Source organism: Ambystoma mexicanum, chromosome 11 (assembly GCF_040938575.1).
Source record: "Ambystoma mexicanum isolate Mex_15411 chromosome 11, UKY_AmexF1_1, whole genome shotgun sequence".
Classification (NCBI taxonomy): Eukaryota; Metazoa; Chordata; class Amphibia; order Caudata; family Ambystomatidae; genus Ambystoma; species Ambystoma mexicanum.
The window spans coordinates 41,450,364-41,474,485 of record NC_090934.1 but is presented as its reverse complement, the minus strand read 5'-3'; the positions used below and the strand labels follow the sequence as shown (position 1 = coordinate 41,474,485).

At 45.7% G+C, this 24,122-nt stretch overlaps 1 protein-coding gene across 2 annotated transcripts in view; it reads right to left on the bottom strand.

Moving 5' to 3' along the window:
• Positions 1-24,122, bottom strand: part of SPOCD1 (SPOC domain containing 1) — a 948,037-nt gene that overhangs the window by 388,817 nt on the left and 535,098 nt on the right. Inside the window, exon 9 of one of the 2 annotated variants that reach the window (XM_069622501.1) lies at positions 18,527-18,556. The exons of the other annotated variant lie outside the window; for it this stretch is intronic. Within the exon in view, the coding sequence (XP_069478602.1) occupies positions 18,527-18,556 (30 nt within the window). The remainder of the gene's footprint in view (positions 1-18,526; positions 18,557-24,122) is intronic. 2 annotated transcript variants of the gene reach the window in all.

Sequence of the window (24,122 nt, the reverse complement as noted above, 5' to 3'; positions counted from 1 at the left end):
GGCTGCTGGGACAGGCACTTAAAACAGGAAAAGAGCAATTACTCGTTGAATGGAGTACTAAATGCTTGGGGCTGTTGGACTCAATCGAATCTACAGAGAAACTACTCATTGAAAATCCAGACTATGTGAAAAAACGTCTGCATGAGTATGATTGGATTGAGTTGTCTGAGTCTGCGCAGTCTTCCAAACTTTATGGAAAATATTGCATAGCTCTCAATAAGCGTGGTCCAACTCTGTTTTACTTGAGCAAGTTTCCTTCGGCTGTACTGCAATTTCTAATGCGCTTCAACATCTTTCCGACAAAAGAAATTCTTGAAGCCAGAAAGCCGAAAAGTATTAGAGATTACAAATGCAGGTTCTGTGGTCACAAAATGGAAATGCTCTGTCATCTTATCATGAGCTGCCAGGGTGTTATGGATACTCGATGCAACCTATTAGGCAGATTTTTATGAACAATCGAACCCTAATGAAGAAAGATATTTGGTTACAACTGTTACAGGGTTCGAGGTTATCTGTAACATTTGCTTTGCTAGAGATGGTATCAATCATTTTCAAAAAGCTTGAAGGAAAGATGTGAATCTAGATTGATAAAGGAGTTTAATTCTTGTGTATTGTGCTGTACAGGATGTAGGTAATTATGATTTTTGGCACAGTAAGGGCTGTTAATATCTTTTGTTTTGTAGTTTTTCGTTTTTTAATTGGTTGAAATCGTTGTATTATGTGCTTTTACTGTCATTGAATTTTAATTCAAACTGTAAATGGCAAAAAGCTTCTCTTGAAGCTAAATGCTAATAAAAAAAATAAAAAAATAAAAATATGTGGGAGGACACAATCCATTCGAAGTGACGACATCTATGGATTTCTCACAGCAGCCAGGGTGAAGGTACCAATGGCAGTGATGTAGCACCTCCAAAATCTGTGCCAATCAATGCAGCAATAGACTCCACAACCGCAAGCACATCTTCTGCCAACCATGCACTTCAGATATCTGGCAGTCACCGTAAGACCCCAGCCAAAAAAGCTGGATCAAAGGTGTACCCGGGAGCAGCTGCCACCTTTACCAGCATGGTCCCTGCCATTGTGAACTCTACACCGACCACTGTCACCGAGCTGCCTGCCCCATCATCAGCTGCTGCACCCATCATCACCACCTCAACTGCAAATTTGGCAATTCCCTTGACGGTGGGACCATCCGGCACCTAAAATGCCAGCAGTGTGCCAAGTAAAGCAGGATTAAAACTGGCGACTACTACCACCAGGCACCCTTCATCTGTGTCCAGCACTGGCTCTTTGTCACCGAACTGGGGTGGGGCTGTAATTTACCTGCTCTCTCACAGGCCACCCTCTGCAGCCCTTGATTCTCCTGTGATCAGTCCTCCCCAATCCCTTGTTGCTGTTAACCTGCAGTAACTTGCACAGCTGATGATGGTGATGATACTTCAGACAGTGGCGAACAAGCAATGTTTGAGTGATGTGACACCCACCAACTCACATGTTCGCCTACCTGCTGCCCTGCCCCGTGATGCCTTATCTGCCATCTGGAGAGGCTCACAGGAATTGAGCAACGGCAGGAGAGGATGAAAAGGCTCACACAGCTCCACCTGCAGCATGAACAGGCAATGTAGGATGCTGGGCAAGGGGCCACAAGAAAAATAACCAGGGAAAATACACATCAGTGCTGACACCTAGATGAGGCTACAGTGATGAAAAATGTGGTGGGCCAGAGGGTGCAGGGTTTACAGATGCACTGTCATCACGCCAAGACAAAAGGCAGAGTGCACTTCTTCTCATGATGCAAACATGTGTGGCCTGGAGTTTGTCAGCTCTGCCTCTGTTACCCCCACAGAAGGGTCACAAGCAGGGAGTTCCAGTAGGAGGTTGTTGCACTCATCTACTCACACACCAAATGCACCTTCTGGCCAAGTGAAACACCAAAACAAATTATTTCATAACTCCAGGATTGTTAGGCAGAAACCTCTGCAGTTCCCTAGGGGACCACTGCAAAATATTTAAGAATACAGGTGTTTGGCAGTAAACCCACTTCGTAGCAGTCTATACCACACAGATTCACTTGGTAGCTGTGGCTGAGCAGTCAGACTTCCCTCAAGAAGAGTTAGGCAGTATATAGAGTATACACAATAGGTACTGAGATACAGTAGCACAAGCAAACACTGACCAGAGCTTTGGTGTAAAAGTATATAATTATTTATTTAAAGACACACTTGTAAATTACACTAGCAAAAAAGAGGTAAGTAAATTCAGCACACAGTCACTATTATATATATACAACCCTAATTACTTATTAGACAAGTCTTAGTGAGAAATACCACTTATTTTCAGACAGAGGTGAGCGCTTAACATGAGATGACACTCTAATAAGTTATTAAAAAAGGGAGGGAAAAAGGCAGAGTTATGGAAGCACACAAATTTCAGTACTTTTAAAAGAACCACAGTAAGGCAGGATAGGCAGAGTTCTACTGGAGAGCAAGAAAGTCAATTGCAAGGCCCAGCTCTTGGAGAGAGCAAGCAGAAGGGGTCCAGGTTCACACAGAGGGGTTATGCCTTAAGAGTCTTGTAGATAGTTTGCACAAAAAGGTTGAAATTAAAGTCAGGAAAAGTTAGCTCGGTTGTCCCAGGCCAGCAAAGGTTAGAAAGTCGAGGCTTTACTGTCACCCCGAACGATCTGTCGCAAGGGAAGCCAGGCGGGACACAGTACCTTAAGTGTGAAGGAAGCTCCAGCGGGGGCAGTTGTTCCTGGCAGCGGGTGCAAGTCGGTGTTTCATCCAGAGGAAGAGGAGGTCTCCCTGTGGAGGAAAGGTGAAGGTCGTTGCACTGCCAGGGAAGAAACCAGCCGCAGAGTTCTTTCGGTTAAAAGGTACTACCCTTCTCTTCGCGGTAGTGGTAAGCCGTGGTATTCCGGTCCCCGGGGTGCTTGGCACGGGCAAGGCCGCCACGAGATGCTCCAGGAAGGTGAAAAGAAGGCAAAACTGGTTATCCCCACTAGTCAAAGGAAGAAGACTCTCCGGACTGGAGATCTCCTCTGTCGTCGGGAAAAGTGGTGAGACGGTTCAGCAGGGCTCCACCGGTGGTGTCGTCGTTGCAGGTCGGCTCAGCTTCTCCCTCCTCAGATTCTTAGGTCCTGTGGCGACTTCTGAAGTTCCAGTCCCCAAAGCCCCGCTTTTATGCAGCAAACCCCCATTCATTCAGCCTAGCTGTCAATCAAACAGGCTAAGTGGTGAGCCGGCCGGCTCACCACTTGGGCCAATCACACAAGAGTGCGACTTGAGTTGCCAAGGCAACTCTGTCCAGGGTGCCTAAACCCCCTCCCACACCCCCTGTGGTACCCAGATAGAGTGGCACCACTTTTGGAGGCTTCTGTGGAGAAGCCCGCCAAAAAGCAGAACAAAGGGCTCGGCTTGGGTTGGAGTCACAGAAGAGAACACAAATGCCATTTTAGAATCGAGTTCTTGCAAAAAATACCAACCAGTGAATTAATATTAAATAAATAAACCAGCGGTATGTTCGAGGCTATAAGAATTAAATAATAAAAGTTGGTAGCCTCGAACAATGGGAAAATCCCATAGAGATATATTTGCGGTCGAAAATAAAAAGTAGTATCCACTGCCACCAGCCAAAGCTCGATCAGGGGGGACAATCGAATTGCCCCAACCAGTACGTCCACAACATGATGGTTTGTACTGGTTTCTGTTCATAATTTGGGACTAGTAAAGCCAATGTGACTTTACATGCCCTGGGAGACAGTAGTCAGTCCCAGGGTATGGAGTCTATGTTGCGGGGTCGCTACGACACCCCTGGGTTACGGCACGGAGGGTGCTGTGTAACCCACATCAAAAACACATGAGACCCTATGGAGTAAAAGACCCCATAGCCCATAAAACACATGGAAAGATAAAGGAACACCTCAAATCATGTCTAGGAGTGGGAGTAAAAGAGTCTCACTCTTAGCAGGAGAAAAAAATAAACCCCAAAAATCCAGCAGAGCTGCTGGGGGACTCACTAGGTTTGGGAAATTAGCCTTTACAGAGAATTCTCCCTAACAAAGATGACATTGGGGATTGAGAGAGGTGGGAAGGCATGGGTGTTAGGGATTGAGAGAGGTGGGAGGGCATGGGTGTTGAGAAGTGAGGAAGGTGGGAGGGCATGGGTGTTGAGAAGTGAGAGACGTGGGAGGGCATGGGTATCACAGGCTTAATAAATGGAATTTGCATCGCAAGTAAAGATCGGTAGTCTTTATGGTTGTGTCATAGAGTTTACTACATTGATTTATCTATTTACATTGTGTAGTCTGGATATATTATGTCCGAAAAAATTGTCTATCAATTCTTGACCATTCTATACGGGTCTGCCAGCCCATGTCTCTTCACCCTCCTCCCCTGAGTCAAGTCCTCCCCAGCATGCAATGGTACATTACTCCTGATGTACATATTGTGCAGCATCGCACACACAAGGACTATCTTCCCAGCCTTCTCTGGACTGTACACAAGTGCCCTTCCAGCCCAGTGGAGGCACCAGAATCTACTGTTCATGGGTCAACATGTGCATTCTATTCATAGCCTGGTCCTTTTTTGTGCCTCGTTGTAGGCAATTTCATGTGGTGTCCCAGGGTTCCTTATTGTGGCAATGAGCCACGGCGGTTGTGGGTAGCCAAAGTCAGCTACAAGTGGAAAGAAACCGTGTTACTTGCATAGGTACTGGTCGTACCTCCTTGTCCTGGCTAAGTGGTGCATGCTTTTCACTTCCATACAGTTATTTCAGCACACTCTAGTGCCATCAATGGGGTGCCTTGCCCTTGCATTTGGCAATGCACAATGACTTGTGCCCATTTTGCTCTGCAGCATATATATGTACCCCCATAATCTGTATCCCCCAATTGTCCCTGCTCATCCCAATGGTTACTTTGCATGTTGTGGCCTATGCTGCCATTATCTTGCCCGCTTTGGTGTGTGTTTGATATAACATTTTGAATGTCTGCAGACTATTGTGTGCTACTGGGCAAGGTGGGTTGCTTTGCGTTCGGCTTCAATGGGTGGCCACCTCGGCCTGGGATCATATCTGAGGGGTAGAGGTGGGGAGTTCTACCACAAAAATGCATTTTCAGGTATGGTGCCCTATGCATTCTGGGACTTGGGGTCAATTCAACCTGACTGCTTTAGTGTGGAGGGGGTATGGCATGGGGTGTTGGCGAGTCATGTGTATCATGCTCCAGGATACCTTGAGCTATATGTGCACAGTGGATTTTTGGCCCCACCCCCTTCGCTTCTACATTCACCTTTGTGGATACATAACTCAGATCCAAGTTTGCTGTCCTCTGTGGGTCTCCATGTACGCAGGCAGGGTACTGTTCAGTAGAACCATGGCGTCATGACTTGAACATGGTAAGTGGGAACAGCACTGGGTCACAGTGAGGTCTGCATCGCATGTACATTGCACATTCAGGGAATGGTACTGTTTCCTGTTTCGAAACACATGCTTTGATACCTGGGGTGCCACCAATGCCATATGCTTGCAATCTCGGGCTGCTATTTCATTGGGGAAGTGGGCACGTCTGTAAAATCTGGCCTTTGTGGCATGCCCATCTGCAGGGGTGCTAGGCAGAGAGATGTGCTGGTGCACATGTTTCAGCAGTGCATCCTGCACTTGTCCCCACACTTCTGTATAAGGGTGAGTAGGTCTGCAATGGTTTGGTGGTTGAGGCGATACAGTGTTATCAACGGTGCATCGGTCAGTGTTCGAGCAATGGGCCGACTCTGGGTATAGGCTCCCTCTATCCCACGTGTCTCCTCCACCTGAGCCCTGGTGGGTTTCTTTGTTGCTGCTGGTATGCTATCCTCTGTAGGTCAATATAAAGTAGGAGTCCCTGGATATCATAGTTTGCAACTGATGTGGGCTGTTTCTTGGTAGTGAGTTTGGGGAAGGTGCGTTCCTTACAGAGCCTGCCTGAGTGGGACCTTTTCTTTAAGGCTGTTCTCCAGGAAGCCAGAGTCTGGGACGACTCCTTGAGTGCTGATTTTAAAATGATCAGTCGCCTTCTTAAGAAGGTTATTAAAAAGCGTTTGATCGTGGGAGGCGCTGTTGAGCAGCCGTAGAAAATGGCCGCCTGATTGAGTGTCTCCGATCCCATCAGCAATCATGATTTAAATCCATCCTGAACAGTGCCTAATCTGTATCTAAAAACTACAGGCATGTGAAGGTATTAACTCAGTGCACAGAGTGTTGCAAAATAGGGCTTGGAGATAATCCCTGGCAAGAGCAGTGGCTGCTTGAACTCCCGCCCGGGGAGCGCCGCCGGTGGCCTCCGAAACCACACGCCGGAAGGAGGAGCTGGGGACAAGACGACGGCTGGAGCCTGCCATTATCACTCGAGCTGCGCTGCTGACATTGGGTCTTTGTGCCTGACTACATCAAGTTCTACTGCGGTGCATGTCTGCGGCGGTGTGGCGGTCCAGAGCCCACCCTCCCGCCGGTGAGACTGGCCTTCTCTCAGTTGTCACTACTGCCCAGCCAGGCGGGAAGAGTCAGAGTGTGGGGTGCCGTGCCAGTAATGCCTGACATAGTGGATTGTGTCCACCCCAGGAGAAATCCAGCGCTGCAATTGCACTAACCTCAGCAGACACAGGAGGTAAGTGCTGCCGGCCCCGCGGCACCTTGCCGGGACCGGGACTGAGGAGACCGATGTCTGGATTGTGCCCCCACTGGATTGCTGGCTCTGCTGCTTACTGCCGCAACGGTGCGGGCGTGGCGGGCGACTAAGGCCCCGAAGCAGTGGTGAGGACCACGCAGGGGGCCGGGGCGGCTTTGCGAGTGCTGACACTGTTTCCCTGTGTGGGGTGCAGGCAATGGCGCGGCTCTGTGCTGCTCTGTCCCGTGGCGGAGCTGGCTGCCCCAGGGAATGCACACACAATTAAAACAAAGAGAGAACACAAAGACCTCTAGAATTAATTTACTGGTGACAGTGTAAACCTTGTGGCCTCTCTATACCCTGTAGAAAGATAGCACCGGACCATTACAAAATAAGAAAACTACCAGTAGATTAGCTGCTGGGGTGCCCAATAAATGCAGTAAGAAGCACTTTGGAGGGTAAGCTTCCTAAAAGAACACTGCTGGCTTCTGGGAGACAACCAGACTAGACCCTAGCTAAGCGGGGTGGCTAAGGGGCTGTGGCGCACTTTGTTGCTGTTGAGACTCTGCGGGGGAAGTAAATAACAACTGCAGCAACCACTTGGCGAATTGGTGCATGACCTGGACCAGGTTCACTTGTGAGCAAAGCGTGAAGGAGGCTGGGTGAAACCACTGGGTAGAGAAACGCTTGGGCCAAAAAATATAATCACCAGGAGGGAATCTGGGAAATGATACATGATCTGGCTCTGGTGTACTCCGAAATAAAGTGAGGAGAAACTGAGTGGTGACACTGGGGAAGAAGATTGTAGGTGGTGGAAAAACGAATCGTGTGGCGCAGCTGAGCCACGCCAACTGAAACATACAATACATCATTAAAGATACAAGATTAAGGCCTCAAACCCCCTGATATCTTGCACCATCAATCCTGAAGAGGCACCGCTGCTGCCTACAAACCCACTGCTTGGCAACAAGGAATCCATGTGATATGGTCACCACTTCTGAATAATAAGAACTCCTACAAGGTAAAAGGAATACGCAAACACTATGCAGGGCTCCCACAGGGCCATTGCTCCTACCCAGGCTGGTAACAGCGGCCCACGCAGATAAACCTCAGTAACTGAGTGGCAATACTATGCAACCGCAGTGACACCCGCTGCCACGGCCACGGGACAAACCCCATTGTTGCAACTGTACAGGTGCATGAAACCTAACTAACCAATAGTGCAAACAACATGATTCTTGATAGGGCAGCAATCCTGCCACCCATATGACCGGGAAACTTGAGATCCGAGGTCTGGTATAGAAAACCGCAGCAGACAAATATTGTTCAGCTGCACTGCAGAACTCCCCGGTGACATGATGAAAGGCGCTAACAAGAAAAAAGGACCGATGTACTCCTTTGCGGGCCCTCATCATGTGGTGGCTGAAGTGACCAAACTCCCCGGTGCAGGCCAGGAGGAGGCGGCGGCGGGAAACACGCATGATGATCACCTTCTTCAAACCATGCAAAGTGGGTTTATGGCAATCCATTTGAACTTGGACGATATTGTCTCCACAATGGGCTCCTTTAAAGCAAAATTGGGGCAGGAAAGCGGGCGCATCAATGAAGTTGAAACAAGAGTCAGTACAACAGAAGATACAATACAACAACATGGTCACGACATTTCAACTCTCAAAACAGAGCTGAATGAGATTAGAAACAAGTGTGATGATCTGGAATCGCGCTACAGGCGGAACAATATACAAATTATTGTGGTACCAGAATCAGCAACTAGGGGCCCGATGGAACCCTTTGTTGTGTCGCTATTAAAATCATTGTTTGACTCCTCTGCGCTTTCCGCTCAGTTTGTTGTTGAAAGAGCAAACCGCACCCTGGCCCGCCTCCACGTACGATCATAGCCAGGCAGCTCAATTACAGAGATCGTGACGCAATCCTAAAACTTTCAAGAGAACTAGGCACGCTGAGATTTGAATCATGTAACATCCACATCTACCCAGACTTTGCTGCAGGCGTACAGGCCCAAAGGAAAACATCCGACTCTGTGAAGAGGCTCCTGTGAGTGCAGAAAGTTCTGTATTCTCTGATATTTCCTGCAAAATTAAGAATACAACATGGGGGCAGAGTACACTTTTTCGAGACCCCTGCTGACACACTTAACTACGTCAAAGCCTCTACACCGGCCCTGCCGTTGTCACCACGCAGAGAACCAATTAATCTGTTAAGAAACAGAGAGGACCAGGAAGAAGAAAACAGTTGAGACGACACCGCCGAGGCTGTAGCTGCCTGTAGCCGCCCGTTGAATAAATGACAAAAAGCATGAAAAAATGATGTAATTAAAGTTAGATGGGTGCCGGAGCCCGATTGGGGTGATATAGCGGTCAACAAAACGCCTCCGGGAGTGTCCAATGTTCAAAGGGTTATACATCATCGAGTTGGGGTGGATGGTGATGGAGGTGAGAGATGGGAGGGGAGTTAATCAAGTCAAGTTCGGAAAGTTAAGTGTGAAGCATGTAACTAGACCAAGAATGTATGGATCACGAAAGTATGAGAACCAGAAAAGTTGCACCTGGGTGAAAGGGACACAAAGACATGTGGACGGAACACAAACAGTGCTCAGAAACAGCCTAGGAAGAATGCACAAACTTGATATAGATGGCAGATAATCTGAAACTGTTATCATGGAACGTACAAGGATTAAACAACCCGATTAAAGCAAGGAAAGTGTGGGCATATATTGAAAGACGCTCACCAAACATAGAAATTCTACAGGAAACAAGCCCTTGACATAACGCACAGCAGAATTGCTCCGAAATCAGGCAGGTGTAGATATTATACTTCATATTCCTCACAAGCGCAAGGTGTAATAACACTTATCCATAAATCTATACGCTTTAACATGACATCCACCCATATTGACCCCCATGGTAGATATGTGATTGTTACAGGGACAATCAACGACAAGTCCATTACTTTATTAAACACATATGGTCCAAACATAGATGACCCAGCTTTCTATGCTCACATAGTGCTCACATAGTGTCCATAATTGGGAAGACACTGGAGTCCCCGGTACTGTGGGGGGTATTTCAATATTATACTCGATATTACCAAAGATAGGTCTAATACAAGTAATCGGGGGAACACTAGGGCATCCCAAATGATACAACAGATCATGTTGCAACATTCACGACTAAACGAAACACCAAAAACAAAATTGAATTCACATATTACTCTACAGTACATGATGCCCTATCCAAAATCGATTTTTGGCAGGTCCCAACGGCGTGGATCGATAGACATCACAGGTCCACACCACGTACCCTTTCAGATCATTCCCCTATAACTATTGAGATAACACCAACATCTGATATTAAGCCCCGTCCTCTATGGAGAATGGCTCCGGCCGCACTAACAAAAACCTCTCTGGCAGAAAACCTTGGCCATAGAGATAGACAGTTTTTTCAATGATAATGAACGATCAGTGAAAGCACACGCCGCCATATGGGAAACATTTAAAGTGTGGCTCCAGGGAATGATGATAGCATCAACAGCAGGTATACTTAAAGCCACTAGGAAAGAACTAAGTGAAATAGAGGAAGATATGAGGAAACTCGAAAATGAATATGGCTAAAGTGGAGACAGAGCACTCTTGGGCATACCATAAGGAAACTTGTTAAAATGTCGGGACTTAGCAAACCGCAAGGTCCGCTTTGCATCCAAATAGACCCAGGCCCGGAAATACGGGGAGGGGGACAGACCAGGTCGACTTCTTGCAGGAATAATGAGAGGATAGAGGGAAACCTTGCATATCACTGGTATAACTAACCCGGAAGGCAGCCATATTACTAATGTTAGTAAAATTAATGAGCCATTTAGAAAATATTATCAAACACTAAATGCAAACTTGGATATTAAAACTAGGACAGAGGTAAAGGATTATCTAAATGAAACTCCCCTTTGCCGTCTAGACCAAGAAGCGGTGAATAAATTAAATAGCCCAGTCACACTAGAGGAGATCACCAAAGCGATATCCACTTTGACCCCCGGGAGGGCCCCTGGTCCGGATGGACTGGGGATCAAGCTATATAAAGCTTACAAGGACATATTGGCCCAACGATTACTGAATGTATGGGAGGAGTCGTGAGCACGGGTCCGCTCCCAGGCTAGCTCACCGAGGCAGTGATAACATTACTTTTGAAACCTGACACCCTCCCTGAGGAGATGTCCTCATACCATCCAATGTCGTATGAAAATATGTAGATATGAACATATTTGCGAAAATCGTTGCATATAGACTCCTTCCGTATATGCCTATCCTAGTACATCCAAACCAATCAGGATTCATTCCAGGTAGGTGAACCGCGCTAAACCTGCGACAACTGTTTGGGACTATGGTGCAGATAGACCCGGAGGCCTCAGCCGTGGCTGTTATTCTGGACGCTGAAAAAGACTTCGACTCAGTGTCTTGGAATTTCTTGTTTGGGGTACTGAGACGATTTGGGTTAGGGGATGGATTTATAAAATATGTGAAACTACTATAAACAAATCCAAAAGCAATAGTGTACACAAATCAAAATTATTCTATACCCTTTCAGCTGGCGAGGGGTACGCGGCAGGGTTGCCCTTTTTCGCCCATTCTATTTGCCCTGACCACAGAACTACTAGCAAGCTGTATATAATTACATTACGTGGCCACAGAGGAATACACATTAAGTGGCCCGCCGGTAATCTCCAGTGCTGGATGAGGTCAGGATATTCACACAACACTATGAGTATAAAATAAGCACGGTCAAGTCAGAACTCTTCCCATTAACAGAAAACACAAACAAACCGGCAAAACCTGTACGGGCTAAAATGGTCCCCGACCACCATAAAATATGTAGGGGTAATGATGTCACGGGCACATAAATTATTACTAGAAAATAACCATGAAGGGTAACTAAACAAATTAGAATTCAAGTTAAGCTTGTGGACCAAATACCCAACCTCACTATATGGCAGAATCTCACTTCTTAAGATGGTTGTGGCATCCAAGCTGCTATATTTCTTTAACACGATTCCGGCAGAGGATCTTCAAAAGATTGTGCACAATGGTCACACAATTTATATAGGAAAGAGGGGCTGCAAGCATGAAATGGGAAAATATCACTGAACCATGTGTGAGAGGCGCCCTAGAAGCCCCTGACTTCCAACTCTATTAGCTCGCTGCACAGGCACATTGTGCAGGGTATTGGTACATCTCAGACTCGAACATCCCGCATATAGCACTGGAAAGCTACGGAGCAAGCCTTTCTGACCTCTGATCCGTAATAGTAAGTAATCATTACACAGTCTCATGTCCATATGACCCTATACGGACCACGATGAATGCATGGCACCGAATATATAAAAGACTGGGCATTACCTCCCCATACTGCAAAAGTATGCCATTGTGGAACTGCCCGAGGATCCCACCAGATTTGTTACTATAGAAGAATTCAAGCAAAAACTGGGCATGAGCTCAGTGAGGATATTTCAACACTATCGTATGTGTACAGCCGTCAAAAAGAAATGGCCATCGTTCACGCTAGAATCAGAATCTACTGATAGCATAGAGATGATCGCACAAGGGGAGACTACTGTCCAGAGTATATACTAAGGTACAAAGCCAAAGCAAAAGTCATGATGCGGTTAGAGTAAGATGGGAAAGGGATACTGAGACCACAATAGAAGAAACAAAATGGCAGAAATACTGTCTGCTAACAAAAGAAGTGTCAATGAACTTGCGCTATCGACTCATACAATTCAAGGTATTGAATAGACTACATTATACGCCTGAGAAAATCGCAAAAATTCTCGCCCACTGCTGACAACAAATGCATGAAATACGGGATGGAAAAAGCAGACACTATGCATATGCTCTGGGGATGTCTACACATTTTGAAGTTTTGGTTTAAGGTTGCTGAAGTGCTACATCAGATTGCTGATATTCCCCCAACTATGCTCCCTCTCAGATACCTATTTGGTGGCATTGGGAAGACAAAGGTTACAACCCGAAGATTCTTTAATATGGGATGCATTGTCACCAAGAAATGTATTTTATTAAAATGTAAATCAAAACTGGCCCTGACAATGCAAGAATAGTTCAAAGAATTGACCTTTGAAAATGAAAGGGATGAGGGATACGTGAGTACTGTTCCAACAACAAGCAGACCTAAACACATTAGTGGGCTATTCCGGCAATATATGAACAAACAATAAAGTTGTGTTGAAGTAATTACTATGGAATGCCAAAGAAAATGCATTGTGGTGTGATGATGGTAGAAAAACTATGTACAAAACAAAAATACTAATGCAAATGAGGAAAATAATATGTTAATAATGTAATATATACATTTGATTTTTACATGATAAGCAAACCTGTAACCCAAGTACAAACAAGTTAAATAAAGTTTATAAAAAAAACAAAAAGCATTTGATCGTCAATAGGTGACGAGTCCCTGGTTTGAGTGACAGAAGGAGCGTCCTAAAAATGTTCACAAGGTCAGGGTCATGTGGGGGTAAGGAGTGCCACATGCCCTGATGATCTGCAGGGTTAGGTAAACAGCTTCCGAATCAGAGACGCGGCTGCCGACAAACTCCTCGTCTGAAACGCCAGCGGGGGAGCGACTCTCGGCCTGCATTGTGTAGGCCGCCCACAGTTTCTCACGGCAGTCTTTCAAGGTCTTAGGCCGAAAATGGCTTTACAGTGACGCTCGTCGTGATCACGAGGGAGGCACTGATTGCATCAGCGATGGGTGTCTTTCCATGGAAATTTGCTGTTGCCAGACGGGCAGAATTTAAAAGGTGTCCTCTCCATAGCAGAGGGAAACGGCAGTCAGACCAAAGAAAGAGGACGAGAAGGGGTAAAGAAAAGGCATTCTCAAGAGAAGTCAGTAAGAACAGGGTCCTAGTCTCCCTACTGTCAGGCAGAGCCAGAGGGCCAAGGGTGAGTAGAAAGCAGTCACGAGCAGTCAAGGAGGGAGTGTCAGCGGGCAGGATCAGGCGTCGAGCAGTCGTCGAAGTAGTGGTTGAAATCGAAGCGAACCGCCGAAGAATAGGATCAGCAATATAAACTCTTACAAGCTCCGCATTATGTACGACCGACTAGTGTGAAGGATTTTGGGTACACTACACGTCACGTTACGGATAGTGTTATAGTCACGACCATATTGAAAAAAAGATGCAATACTCTGCGATTACCACTAGATGTCAGACTATATGCACAGCCTGTGAATCTAAGTAGATTCACAAGCATCATAAACAACAACACAGATACACAATGAGCGTTCACATGGTTATACAACAGTATAGATGCATAATAGAGTGCTTTCCAGAGCAACAGAACAAATACACAGTGTGAGGTAGGATACAGAGGAGAGGTAAAGCTGTACAGGGTGGGCTTGAGTTCTTTTCAGAATTGTAGGAGCTTTGGGGCGAGCCTGACGCTAACGGGGAGGAGTTTCCATAGTCTTGGGGCATAGGCAGAGAAGGCTTGTCTTCTGGACAGTTCCTTTTTGCAGCAAGAGAGGTTTTGTCCTGGCTTCTCGTGGTGCGCTGCTCGTTCGAGGATGCAGAGTTTCTCGGCGAGGTCGCTGGGTGACTTGAGGGTGACTGCCTTATAAATGATGCAGCAAGACTTGAAGGTGATTTATGCATGCAGTGGGAGCCAATGAAGCTTGATGAGGGCCGGGGTGATGTGGTTGTATTTGTGTACACCCTTGATGGGGTGTGCAGCCGTGCGTAGGACACTTCTCAGGGGCACAAGGGCGGACTTCGCCTCCATCCAGGTGGGATAGGACAAGTGCTTGAATGGTGGATCTAAAGCTGTCTGGAGGGAGGAAGGACTTGACTTTATTCCGCAGGATGGAGAGCTGATAACAGTATGTCTGAGTTTTCTTAGCTATGTGTGTCTTGAAGGAGAGGTGTTTGTCGATGCAGAACCGGAGGGACTTGGCGCAGGAGGAGTGCTCGGGTGTGAAGCCCTCAAGGTTCATGGTTGTTAGCCAGGTCTGTATGTCTGTGTGTTCTGTGTCGTTGGTGAAGAGTATGAATTCTGTCTTGGAGGGGTTGAGCTTCAAGTATGCACTGGGCATCCAAGATTGGATCAACAAGAGGCAGGTTATGAGCCTGTGGATGTCCTTGATGGAGTTGAGCTTGAGGTATAGCTGTGTGTCGTCAGCATTTTGGTGGATGTGGATGTTGTATGTGGCTAGGAGGGCAACCAGTAATAATGAACAGCACCAACATGGCCACCAAAAGACACAGCCAAAAACCAAACAGACTATAAAAATCACAAAGATACATTGAAACCTAATCAAAGCCAGATCCATGTCAAAAACACACAACAGAAATCTACAATCTGCTATGCGACAGAGGGATAGACATCCTATTAATCATGGAAACCTGGCTAACCCAAAACTACAAGGTCATAGTGCACGACTGCATACCCAACAACTACACTCTCAAGCAAGCCAACAGTCTAGAAAATAGAGGAGGACTTGATATGATATGGCATTTAAAACGCGCCTATATACAAGTGTTGTAACATACAAGGACCACCTAACAATAGCCGTACCATTAAACATCACAAAATGTGAATCGCTCATCATACACCTAACCTCAGACACTCAAATCAATTTAACGTTTATACTCGTTTACAGACTGCCAACACTATAACCCTACATTCGTAGACACCTTTCGTAGAAACTGTCACTAACATGGCCATTAAGCACGACCGCCTGATCAATCGAGGAGACTTCAACATCTGGTTCAGAGAAGACAACATCAATGACACCCAAAATACTAACTAATCAACTAGCGACAATGGATCTAAGACAAATGGTAAATGGAGCAACCCACATACCAGGCCACACACTAGATGCAATATTCAGAAACTAAAACCTTGTCACGACCGCACTCCCAATGCAATCCTCATTATACCCTTTGTTATCCAACCACAATCAACGATACCTGGTATGATGCTGGAAATTCCTTATGGAGACACAGGGCCTCCTGTCCTTGTCTACCACTTTTCTGTGTGTGTTTTCTCTTTGCATTCTGCCACTGAGGTCCAGCCTGGACCTCTGGCTGTGTAGCTCTTCATTTTATCTTTCGGTGACCATCACCGATGGGATACCGTTATGGCACCCGTGCGTGGGGTACACCCTTGTACTTCTTATGTGTATTTTCTGGGCACTGTAGGATGCTATGCTATGGCAGTAATTTCAATGGAGACAGCCAGTAAAATGAGTGCAGATGGGAACAGCAAATTATTTAAACATGACAGTACTTTCAGTATGGATAAAAGCAAATAGGGACTTAGTGCAGGTGAAGGCAGCAGATTAAAAATAATACATTGCGTTCATGAAGCAGTGAACTAGGATTTCTATGGTGTTAGCAAACTGGATGCAAAAGACAGCAGATATATGCACTGAGCACATGTAAATGTGATTCATGTTATAAGGAAAATTTGCCATCTGTCTAGTCTTGCATTGAAGAAACTAACCCAGATTAATCAACTAACCATTCCTATTAAATAGTATGCCAGTAATTAATTAGTGCTCATGTTAACATTGAAATGCAAGCAAGCCCAGATTAAAAATTCAGCTTTTCGTTTTGTGGAATTAAACAGGCAAGCAAAATGAATGAGCTGTCTTTTCCATTCAGAGAAGCTATTGTTTGTGCAGGAAATAAAGTGGATACATATAAACTCTCTCTAGGATTAGGGAGAGAAATGCTACGGCTCTGGAAACTTACTGGAGCACAAAGGACGTCTAAAAAAGGGCAGGTTTAGTTTTTGATCGACAGGGCTCAGGCATAAATACACCAAGCAGAAAGGGTGTGGGGTTCTTCTTTGCTGCTGGCGGTCGGAAGAAGAGGGAACAGAGAGAGCAGAGGCAAGCACTGAGCGGCCCAGGTCTTAGTTGCCGCTGCGCTCCAAGGTTACCTACAGGGGCGCGAAAAACAGTACAGAGTTTGCAACACTTCTTTGCATATAACACCGGCAGAGAGGGAATTTTCCTGATAAAGGGCACAGGCTTCACCGTTTAGGGTGAGTATTTGTAAAGTGAGGAGAGCGCGAGGAGAGAGAGAATTATCTTTGCAATTAGATAGACAGAAATAGATCATTAGTTTCAACTGAATCATTGTTTTGTTTTTCTTTCGCACACTGTGATTTAACGGAAAATGAAAAAGGCTTCTGCCATGCATGTTTGTGTCTCTTCTCTAAGAAAGCGCATTTTGTAATCTCATCGTGTTCCAAGTTTTGGTAAGAAAAAAAGATATGTTCTCATTGTGTACGAGCTGGTTTATGTATTTTCTACAAAAGTCTAGATTGTGTAACATATGTATTGCAAAATCTATTTTAAAATGATACATGCATAAAAGAAAATAATCGCACCAAGAAAACAAAAGCGGTGGGATTGTTTTATTGTGTCTCTGGTGTTTATTTTTTAAAAAGGGTGAGGTAATAAGGAAGTGTCTCAGCGCTTATACCACACAGTGGTAAAATATTTACTGGTGGTGGTTGAGTACAAATAAAAGTTGGGGAACCAGAAGAGCAAGCTTGAAATTTATGATACCTGTGTGAGTGTGTTCAGCTGTGCATGCTGGAGGCTGAACAGGACCGTTAAGTATGGTAGGCTGATGTCGTATATAAGTAATCAGCACAACATGTGGTAATATTTTATTCCTACTAAATGTGTAAGGTCTGGTAAATTGTACTTACAGTCAACCGTAAAACAGAATCAAATACAAAAGGGGAAGAGTTTATCTCATCATATAGGGCAGTACTATAAATATACTCACCACTGTTGTACCGCCATACTAAATTACCACCAATTTACCATGATACTAAAATACTGCCCAAGTTAGGTAATAGCTCTATGACAAAAACCCCAACATAATTTGGTGCGTTGGCCCCGTGGGAACAGACTGTATAGCAGTTACTGGGCGTGGCAAGTGTGTTTCACACTGCCATTGGTGCATTTAAAGGGAATGAATCCTGTGAGAGTAGTGTAGCGCTGCACACTGTACCATTATGTCTCAAATAGAGGCCACATTTTCTGAACTGGTGAAATACCTGGAGGCAAACTTATTTGCGCATGGCGTGTGGTCAGGAGCCAATTCCGTCCTTTGGCGTGACCGCATTTGTGGGGAAGTGCAGAAAGAACCATTAAATAATTTTGAAGAAGGCGGCAGCATAATCCACGTCTGCCTCTTAAGATTGTTTAGAGATGCAGACAAAAGACTGCTTAATAAGGCTCTGTGCCAAGATCTGGTTTCTATTAAACCAGTCTTTAACAGGAGGATGACGCTGAGATCATTAACAGAATACAGATTAATTCAGAGGAGGCACGTAAGCAGGAAAAGAAGTTAACATTGGAATTGGAGTCATATAATAGAAAGATGCAATCTAAATGAGGAAGAGACAGTTTGGGGATAGTGAGCAGGAGCTGAAACAACTAAAAAGGGTGGTAAGTGTCATCAGACAAGATAAAGAGGACACCATTTAGGAGATGCAAACACTCCAAAAAGACAACGTGGAAAGGGAAGAGGAGTTTCAGGCCATTGAACAAGAAATTGCCAAAATTCTGCGGGAAAATGACAAGAACAGAGAATTTAATCAGTGCCAAATGCAGATAAGTGAAATGCAGGATGTGATTAATAAGATGGGTGATGAGAATTCTTACCTTTGTCAGGAAGCACACCGACTTCATAAAAAGTGCAAAGATATGGAGCAGCAAATAGGTAATAACAAATCTCAGGAAAAATAACAAGGCACCACATTCAATGGGATTGAGGTTAGCCCGACTTCTACACCGCTGGCTAAGCCTGGGTGTAACACATTTGGGGGGTTTGACTCACCCGCCGATGGTTACCGCCAATCCTGTCCACCTGAGAAAAGGAATGAACAACTGAATAATGCAACACCAAATATAGCGGCAAGCAGTCCTATCAAAATAATTAAATCGATCAAGGCCTTGATTAAACCGTTCAAAAAGGGAGGTGATTGCTGCATATAGAATCACTTAGAAACAGTACATGATATATTTAAAGCTCTTCAAACACCCAGGGAACAATATAGACAGTACTTTCACCTAACTCCTGGTGCAGCTACTGCTAGCATTATCAGGGGCCTAAATGAGCAAGAAAATATGTCAAGGGCAGAATTTGCAAAAGAGGTTAGACATCACTTCTCACCAAACCAGTCGTTGCAGGATGCAAAAAAGGCAGCATATTCCATGACAGCAAAGCCAAATGTGTCACCTTGCCAGTTTCTCCAAGAATTAAAAAGAGCATTCTACTGCTTTGATGTATCTTTCAGCCCTAACTCTGCTGAGTTTAAAACTGCCTATTTTAATGGCTTACAAAAAGACATATCACAGTTAATTTGCAAATATGATCGTGAGAAATTGCCAGAGTGGATTGTAGAACAAGAAACTAAACTATATTAGGTCATATATTGTCAGAGTGAAGAGGGAGCTAGAGTTAAAGAGGCAAAATCAAAATCTAAAGACTCCACACCAAAAATGCCACATAAATCAGCCCAAGCCCAGTTCAGGAATAATATGACACCTGATCAAAGGGGTGCGCCACAGAGGATGCCATCCCAAACACTGATGCTTCAGTCACATGATCCGAGCAATAGAGAAAATCACATTAGTCCTAATCAAAGAGACAATAGTCGATACCAGACGCGGGGGCACAAAGTAGATTTGACCCCAATACTATGGTATATGGCAATCAAGACAGACCACAATATGTGGATCGGTTCATTGAAAATGGAAATCAGTATAGAGAACAATTCCCACAAAATGAAAAACAAAACATGAACTATACCCCGCGCCATTATAATCAGTCACCCCACCAGTGGATCACAACCAAAGAATGGTCACACCGCACTCCCCACCTCCCATGAATCAAGAGTTCAGAAACAACTCAATTAGAAATCAATCTCCTGAGAGATACCAGAACAGATTCAACCAGGGTGAAAGTAACCAGTACCGGGCCTAGGCCACAAAAAGAAGATTCCAGGGAAATTGACACATTTCAATGCCTTGAGGCCCAAGTTAAAATGTTGTCTGTGCAAATAGGAAAACTCTGTGCAGTTCAATAGTAGCCATAAAGCGAGTGTGCAGAATGTCAAAGGAGTGAACTTGTACGCTCTGAAAATAAGTCACTATGTAAAAGCCCCTGCAATGATAAAAGTACAGAATCCCAAGTACCAGTTATGTCTAACGGTCCTGAATTGTTTGTTGATTTAAACATGAAAATACCCACCAATGGAAGTGAAATAAATAGTACACACCCACACAAAAAGGGGGTCTGGTTTAATTTGGAGTTGAACCAGACTATCGAAGCGTGCGAAAATTAAAGGAGAAAATAAACAAGAAATTCCAAAAGAGCAGAGAGACAGAGTCAAAAAAGACATTGCATGCCATGATAAAACACCTGGTAAAGAGGTAGGGTTGATTGTAGAAACATCTTCCCTTGTTAGTTAAAATACTGATGAAATGCAGACAGAAAAAGTGAGTGCTCAAAAGGAGGGTACAGGCCGGGCACTTGAAGAGTACTTTGAGCCACACATATTCCAAGAGGCCAAAAAAACAGGGACAATCCAAAATACAAATAGGTGTACTGAGCCAGAAAATGACAAACTACCACATGATCTTTGTGAGGTTTTGCAATAAAAAAACTGCAGTGTGAACGCTTATGGTTCCTGATCAGAGGGGCGGAGAGTGGGTACACTGCAGATGGCTTCTGAACATGGAAAAATAGACAAAAATTCCCAAATTGAAATAGGCAAAAGGGAGGGAAATATATCCTTTCGTTTGCCTCTGTGCTTGGCAAAAAAAGAAAATGGCCTGAGAAAGGTGTGTCCTGAAATCAGCAGAAATTCACACTTTTTGTGTGTACTGGAAGAAGTTTAGGACAGGTATTATACTCCTATTACTGTGGAAGAGAAGTGTGATGCATTTGCCATGATTGACACAGGTGCGGAGACCACGATTATGTCCAGAGAACTGGTGAAAATTGTCAATGAAGGGAGATCGCTGCAGAATCATATCGAAGTGAGACAAAATGAAGGCCCAGTACATAATTTCAATGGTGAGGAGATACCTATCGAAGGTGTCGCTGACATTGACATGAAGATAGGAAAACGGGTTGAGACTGGAAGTATTGATCAAATCTCTCAGTGAAATCCCCTTTTGATGGGAACAGATTGCCTGAAGAGGTTGTCGTCTCTCATTGATGGGGTTAACTGGGTTTTATGGTCTCTAGCTAAAAAACCATTGAGGCCTAAAAAAGTGAGGTCACAAAACAACAGTATAAAAGAATGCCATACTGTGGCTAAATCAGATGATGCAGTGGAGGTGTACTTTCAAAATGGCTGTGTGCCTAGTGTCACTGTCATCCTGATGTGTCAGGGTGAAATGCAAAGTGAAAATGAAAAGCAATCCATGGAAATGTATTTGGATCCTAAAAGAAAATGGCAAACAGAGATAGATGAAAATACTTTGCGCTTTTACTTAAAGGAAGAGAAGTGCAAACAGAATGTTAGCCCTGAGGTAACCACAGAAAGCATATTACAACACTTTCTGAAATACACATGGGAAATGGGCAGCCATTGATCCCTATTGGTGTAAAAAGTCTTTCTGGAATGACAAAAGCCACCTTAGCACTTGAACAAGAAAGAAGTTTCATTAATGAGAAAATACTCTGAAGAGGGAAAATGGGAGAATCCCCTCCCACCATTCTCATCTAAACCATGGCGTAGGGCGTCACGGCCCAAGCACCCACCGCGAGAGGAATTCGACCCGCTCACTTCCGCACCAGACATCAAGATCCACTGTAGCCACGCCCCACACAGTCAGGGAGCCTGCCCGTTAATGAAACCACGTGCAGAAACCTCAGGCGGAACTGACATCAACCTTATGGACCAATTCGATTAGACAGTAACCACAAAACGCCATCATCGTTAGAGATGCCATGACGACATAGCCAACAGAAAAAGAACACACGTGCCACCATGCACATCGGTCACCCACACACCAACCTACACGAAGAACATACCCAGTGCTATGACACAGAGGACCGTATATACCCACAGACATGCATCGTTGTTATTTTCCACATAGGCCACCTACAGCACCGCAGAAACGCAAGATGCCTGAAGAGCTTGTGTATATGCTTGCAGACACTTTCTCGCCACTTAACATCATGAAGACGCCACCCTATATATCTACTAATGCATATAACACTTGGCGCCCCTCGCGACCCCCATAATATGGATTATGTACCGCCACCCAGAAGCTAGGCCAAGGTAGGCCACAAAGCAAGAGTCCCCAGGCAGAAGCTTCTCAGACAAAACTGCAAAGCGCTGATCACGTAGACCGAGCCCCAACGAGAGCCCACAGCCAAGGTCGTGATGTTGCAATCTACATGCCACGCTCCCTGCGCCAAGGTTACATCTGCCACTGCTAAAAGCTCCTCAGAGCTGAAATACAAATTAAACGCTCATAATTCTGATCCAGCCACGGTCTCACCACACGTGGCCAAGCCAACCTGATACGATGCCAAGCCCATGGGACAGAAAAGCGCTGGGGTCTCAGGTCTGGGACACAGTCTGCAACAATAAAGTTACAAATTGGACACCTACAGCGATGGAAAAGACATGCACACTACACCACGAGCTGGGAACAACGATGGTCCCAGACTTGGGGGCTTGTGGATGAACCAATCAGAGTGCGAGGGGTGCATCATGACACTATAGTCTAGCCAATCACCCTTGTAACAAATTTGTTGTAGCATTGTTAGGGATGGCCCAAGCGTACCACCTGACCCTTCTTCACCCAATAACCCTCTTTCCTATATGTAACTATTCTGATCTTACCAATCGGGGAGCCAACCCGAAGTGGCGCTAGGTTTTGGGGATAGTTCTCCCAGGTGACGCACGTAGCGCGTCATACAATGGTAAAAAGGGCCTGCGAGCTCACTGATAATGAGAGCCTCCCGGATGCATATGGTCTGAGAGTTCGTCCCTGCTTGTTTCTGTAATAAACAGCAGTACAAACCTTGCTCTTGTGTGTGCCTCATACTCCTTTTGGGACGTGGGAGGAGTTGGGGCCTCCCCATATCCAGAGGTCCGCGGACGGACCTGCCGGCCCCCAGGTAATCACTCCGACAAGTTGGAGGCACTGCTGATATCTGTTTGAGATCTGCTTAAATTAAGGGCAACCACGACAAGACCGCCACCTCTGCCGTTGCCCCCTTTTGAGGACTACAGGACCATCGCAGAACTGCGAGACGACCGGACAGCGCAATCTGGAGATTGGCCGTCAGGAGCCGACTTGAGTAGTATCCCGCTCGCGGTTGGCGAGTGTCCAGACGTGGTCCAGACGAGGGGAGGCGGCAAGGTGATTGAGAGGGGTGCCCGCAGGTCGAGCGGAACCGGCAAGTGAGGACTTGATGTGAGTATGACGCAACCAGCAAAGTAATGTTGTGTGGGAGGGGGGAGGAATTGTAAAGAGGGCTGCGGGCGGTTGTTATAGTGTGTTGAAAAAGATTTTAACTAATAAGCGGCGATAGATGTGTGAGGTGTAGCGGGCCAGGCACGAAGGCGTCCCCTATAGTGTCACAGAGCGGATTGGGTGGGGCTTCAAGCACCCACGTATGACTGACGGGTCGCACTGATTGATCTAGATCGCGTACACCTGTATAAGGGAGGTGTTGTTTTCCTATGAATTTGTAGTTGTAGATCAATGAATAGATGAGGATTCCTACTAGTTGAGTGTTTTAGCTCGGTGAGTAGATGGCGTATTCCCGCAGGAGGTAGCCAGATTGTTTCCCAAGTGTGGAAGATAATTGGCTGGTTAAGCTCCCCTAGAGAGGGGGCGTATCACACGCGAGGCGACGCAGCGTGCGCAGCCCGATTGTAATAGTTAATTGATTGTTGAATACTCCACTCTACACGCGGTGGGAAGACAGCTGTGGGGTTTACGGAGAATAAGAGTGTCAAAGATATCGCACGTTCATTGGTTCTGTAATTGTACGTACCGGTAATATCGTGTAGCGGTTGGTGACTTCACCCATAGGGCTTGTATAGGACACAACAATCATCTTGTTTTCATCCAGGGGTGATCGAGGCAAGGAAACGCGGTAAGGGAGGGGCAAAGGGAGAGAGGCGGCCGTGCACAGAGAATGCCGGCCCGCGCTCGAAAAGGGGGGTTGCACCAGAGGGCGGTGCGACAGACGGGAGGGGGTAAGGAAGTATAAAACTGCGCAGGCAGTGAGGACGGGGGAGGAGGAGGGGCTAAATTGAAGGTGTGCCAAGTACCGGCAGCACAGGAAGGTGGGGCAGCTCAAAAGCATGAAGGTGTGCCAAGTACCGGCAGCACAGGAAGGTGGGGCAGCTCAAAAGCACGCCACACAGGGCACGCAGCCGCAGGGGGCTTTGTGC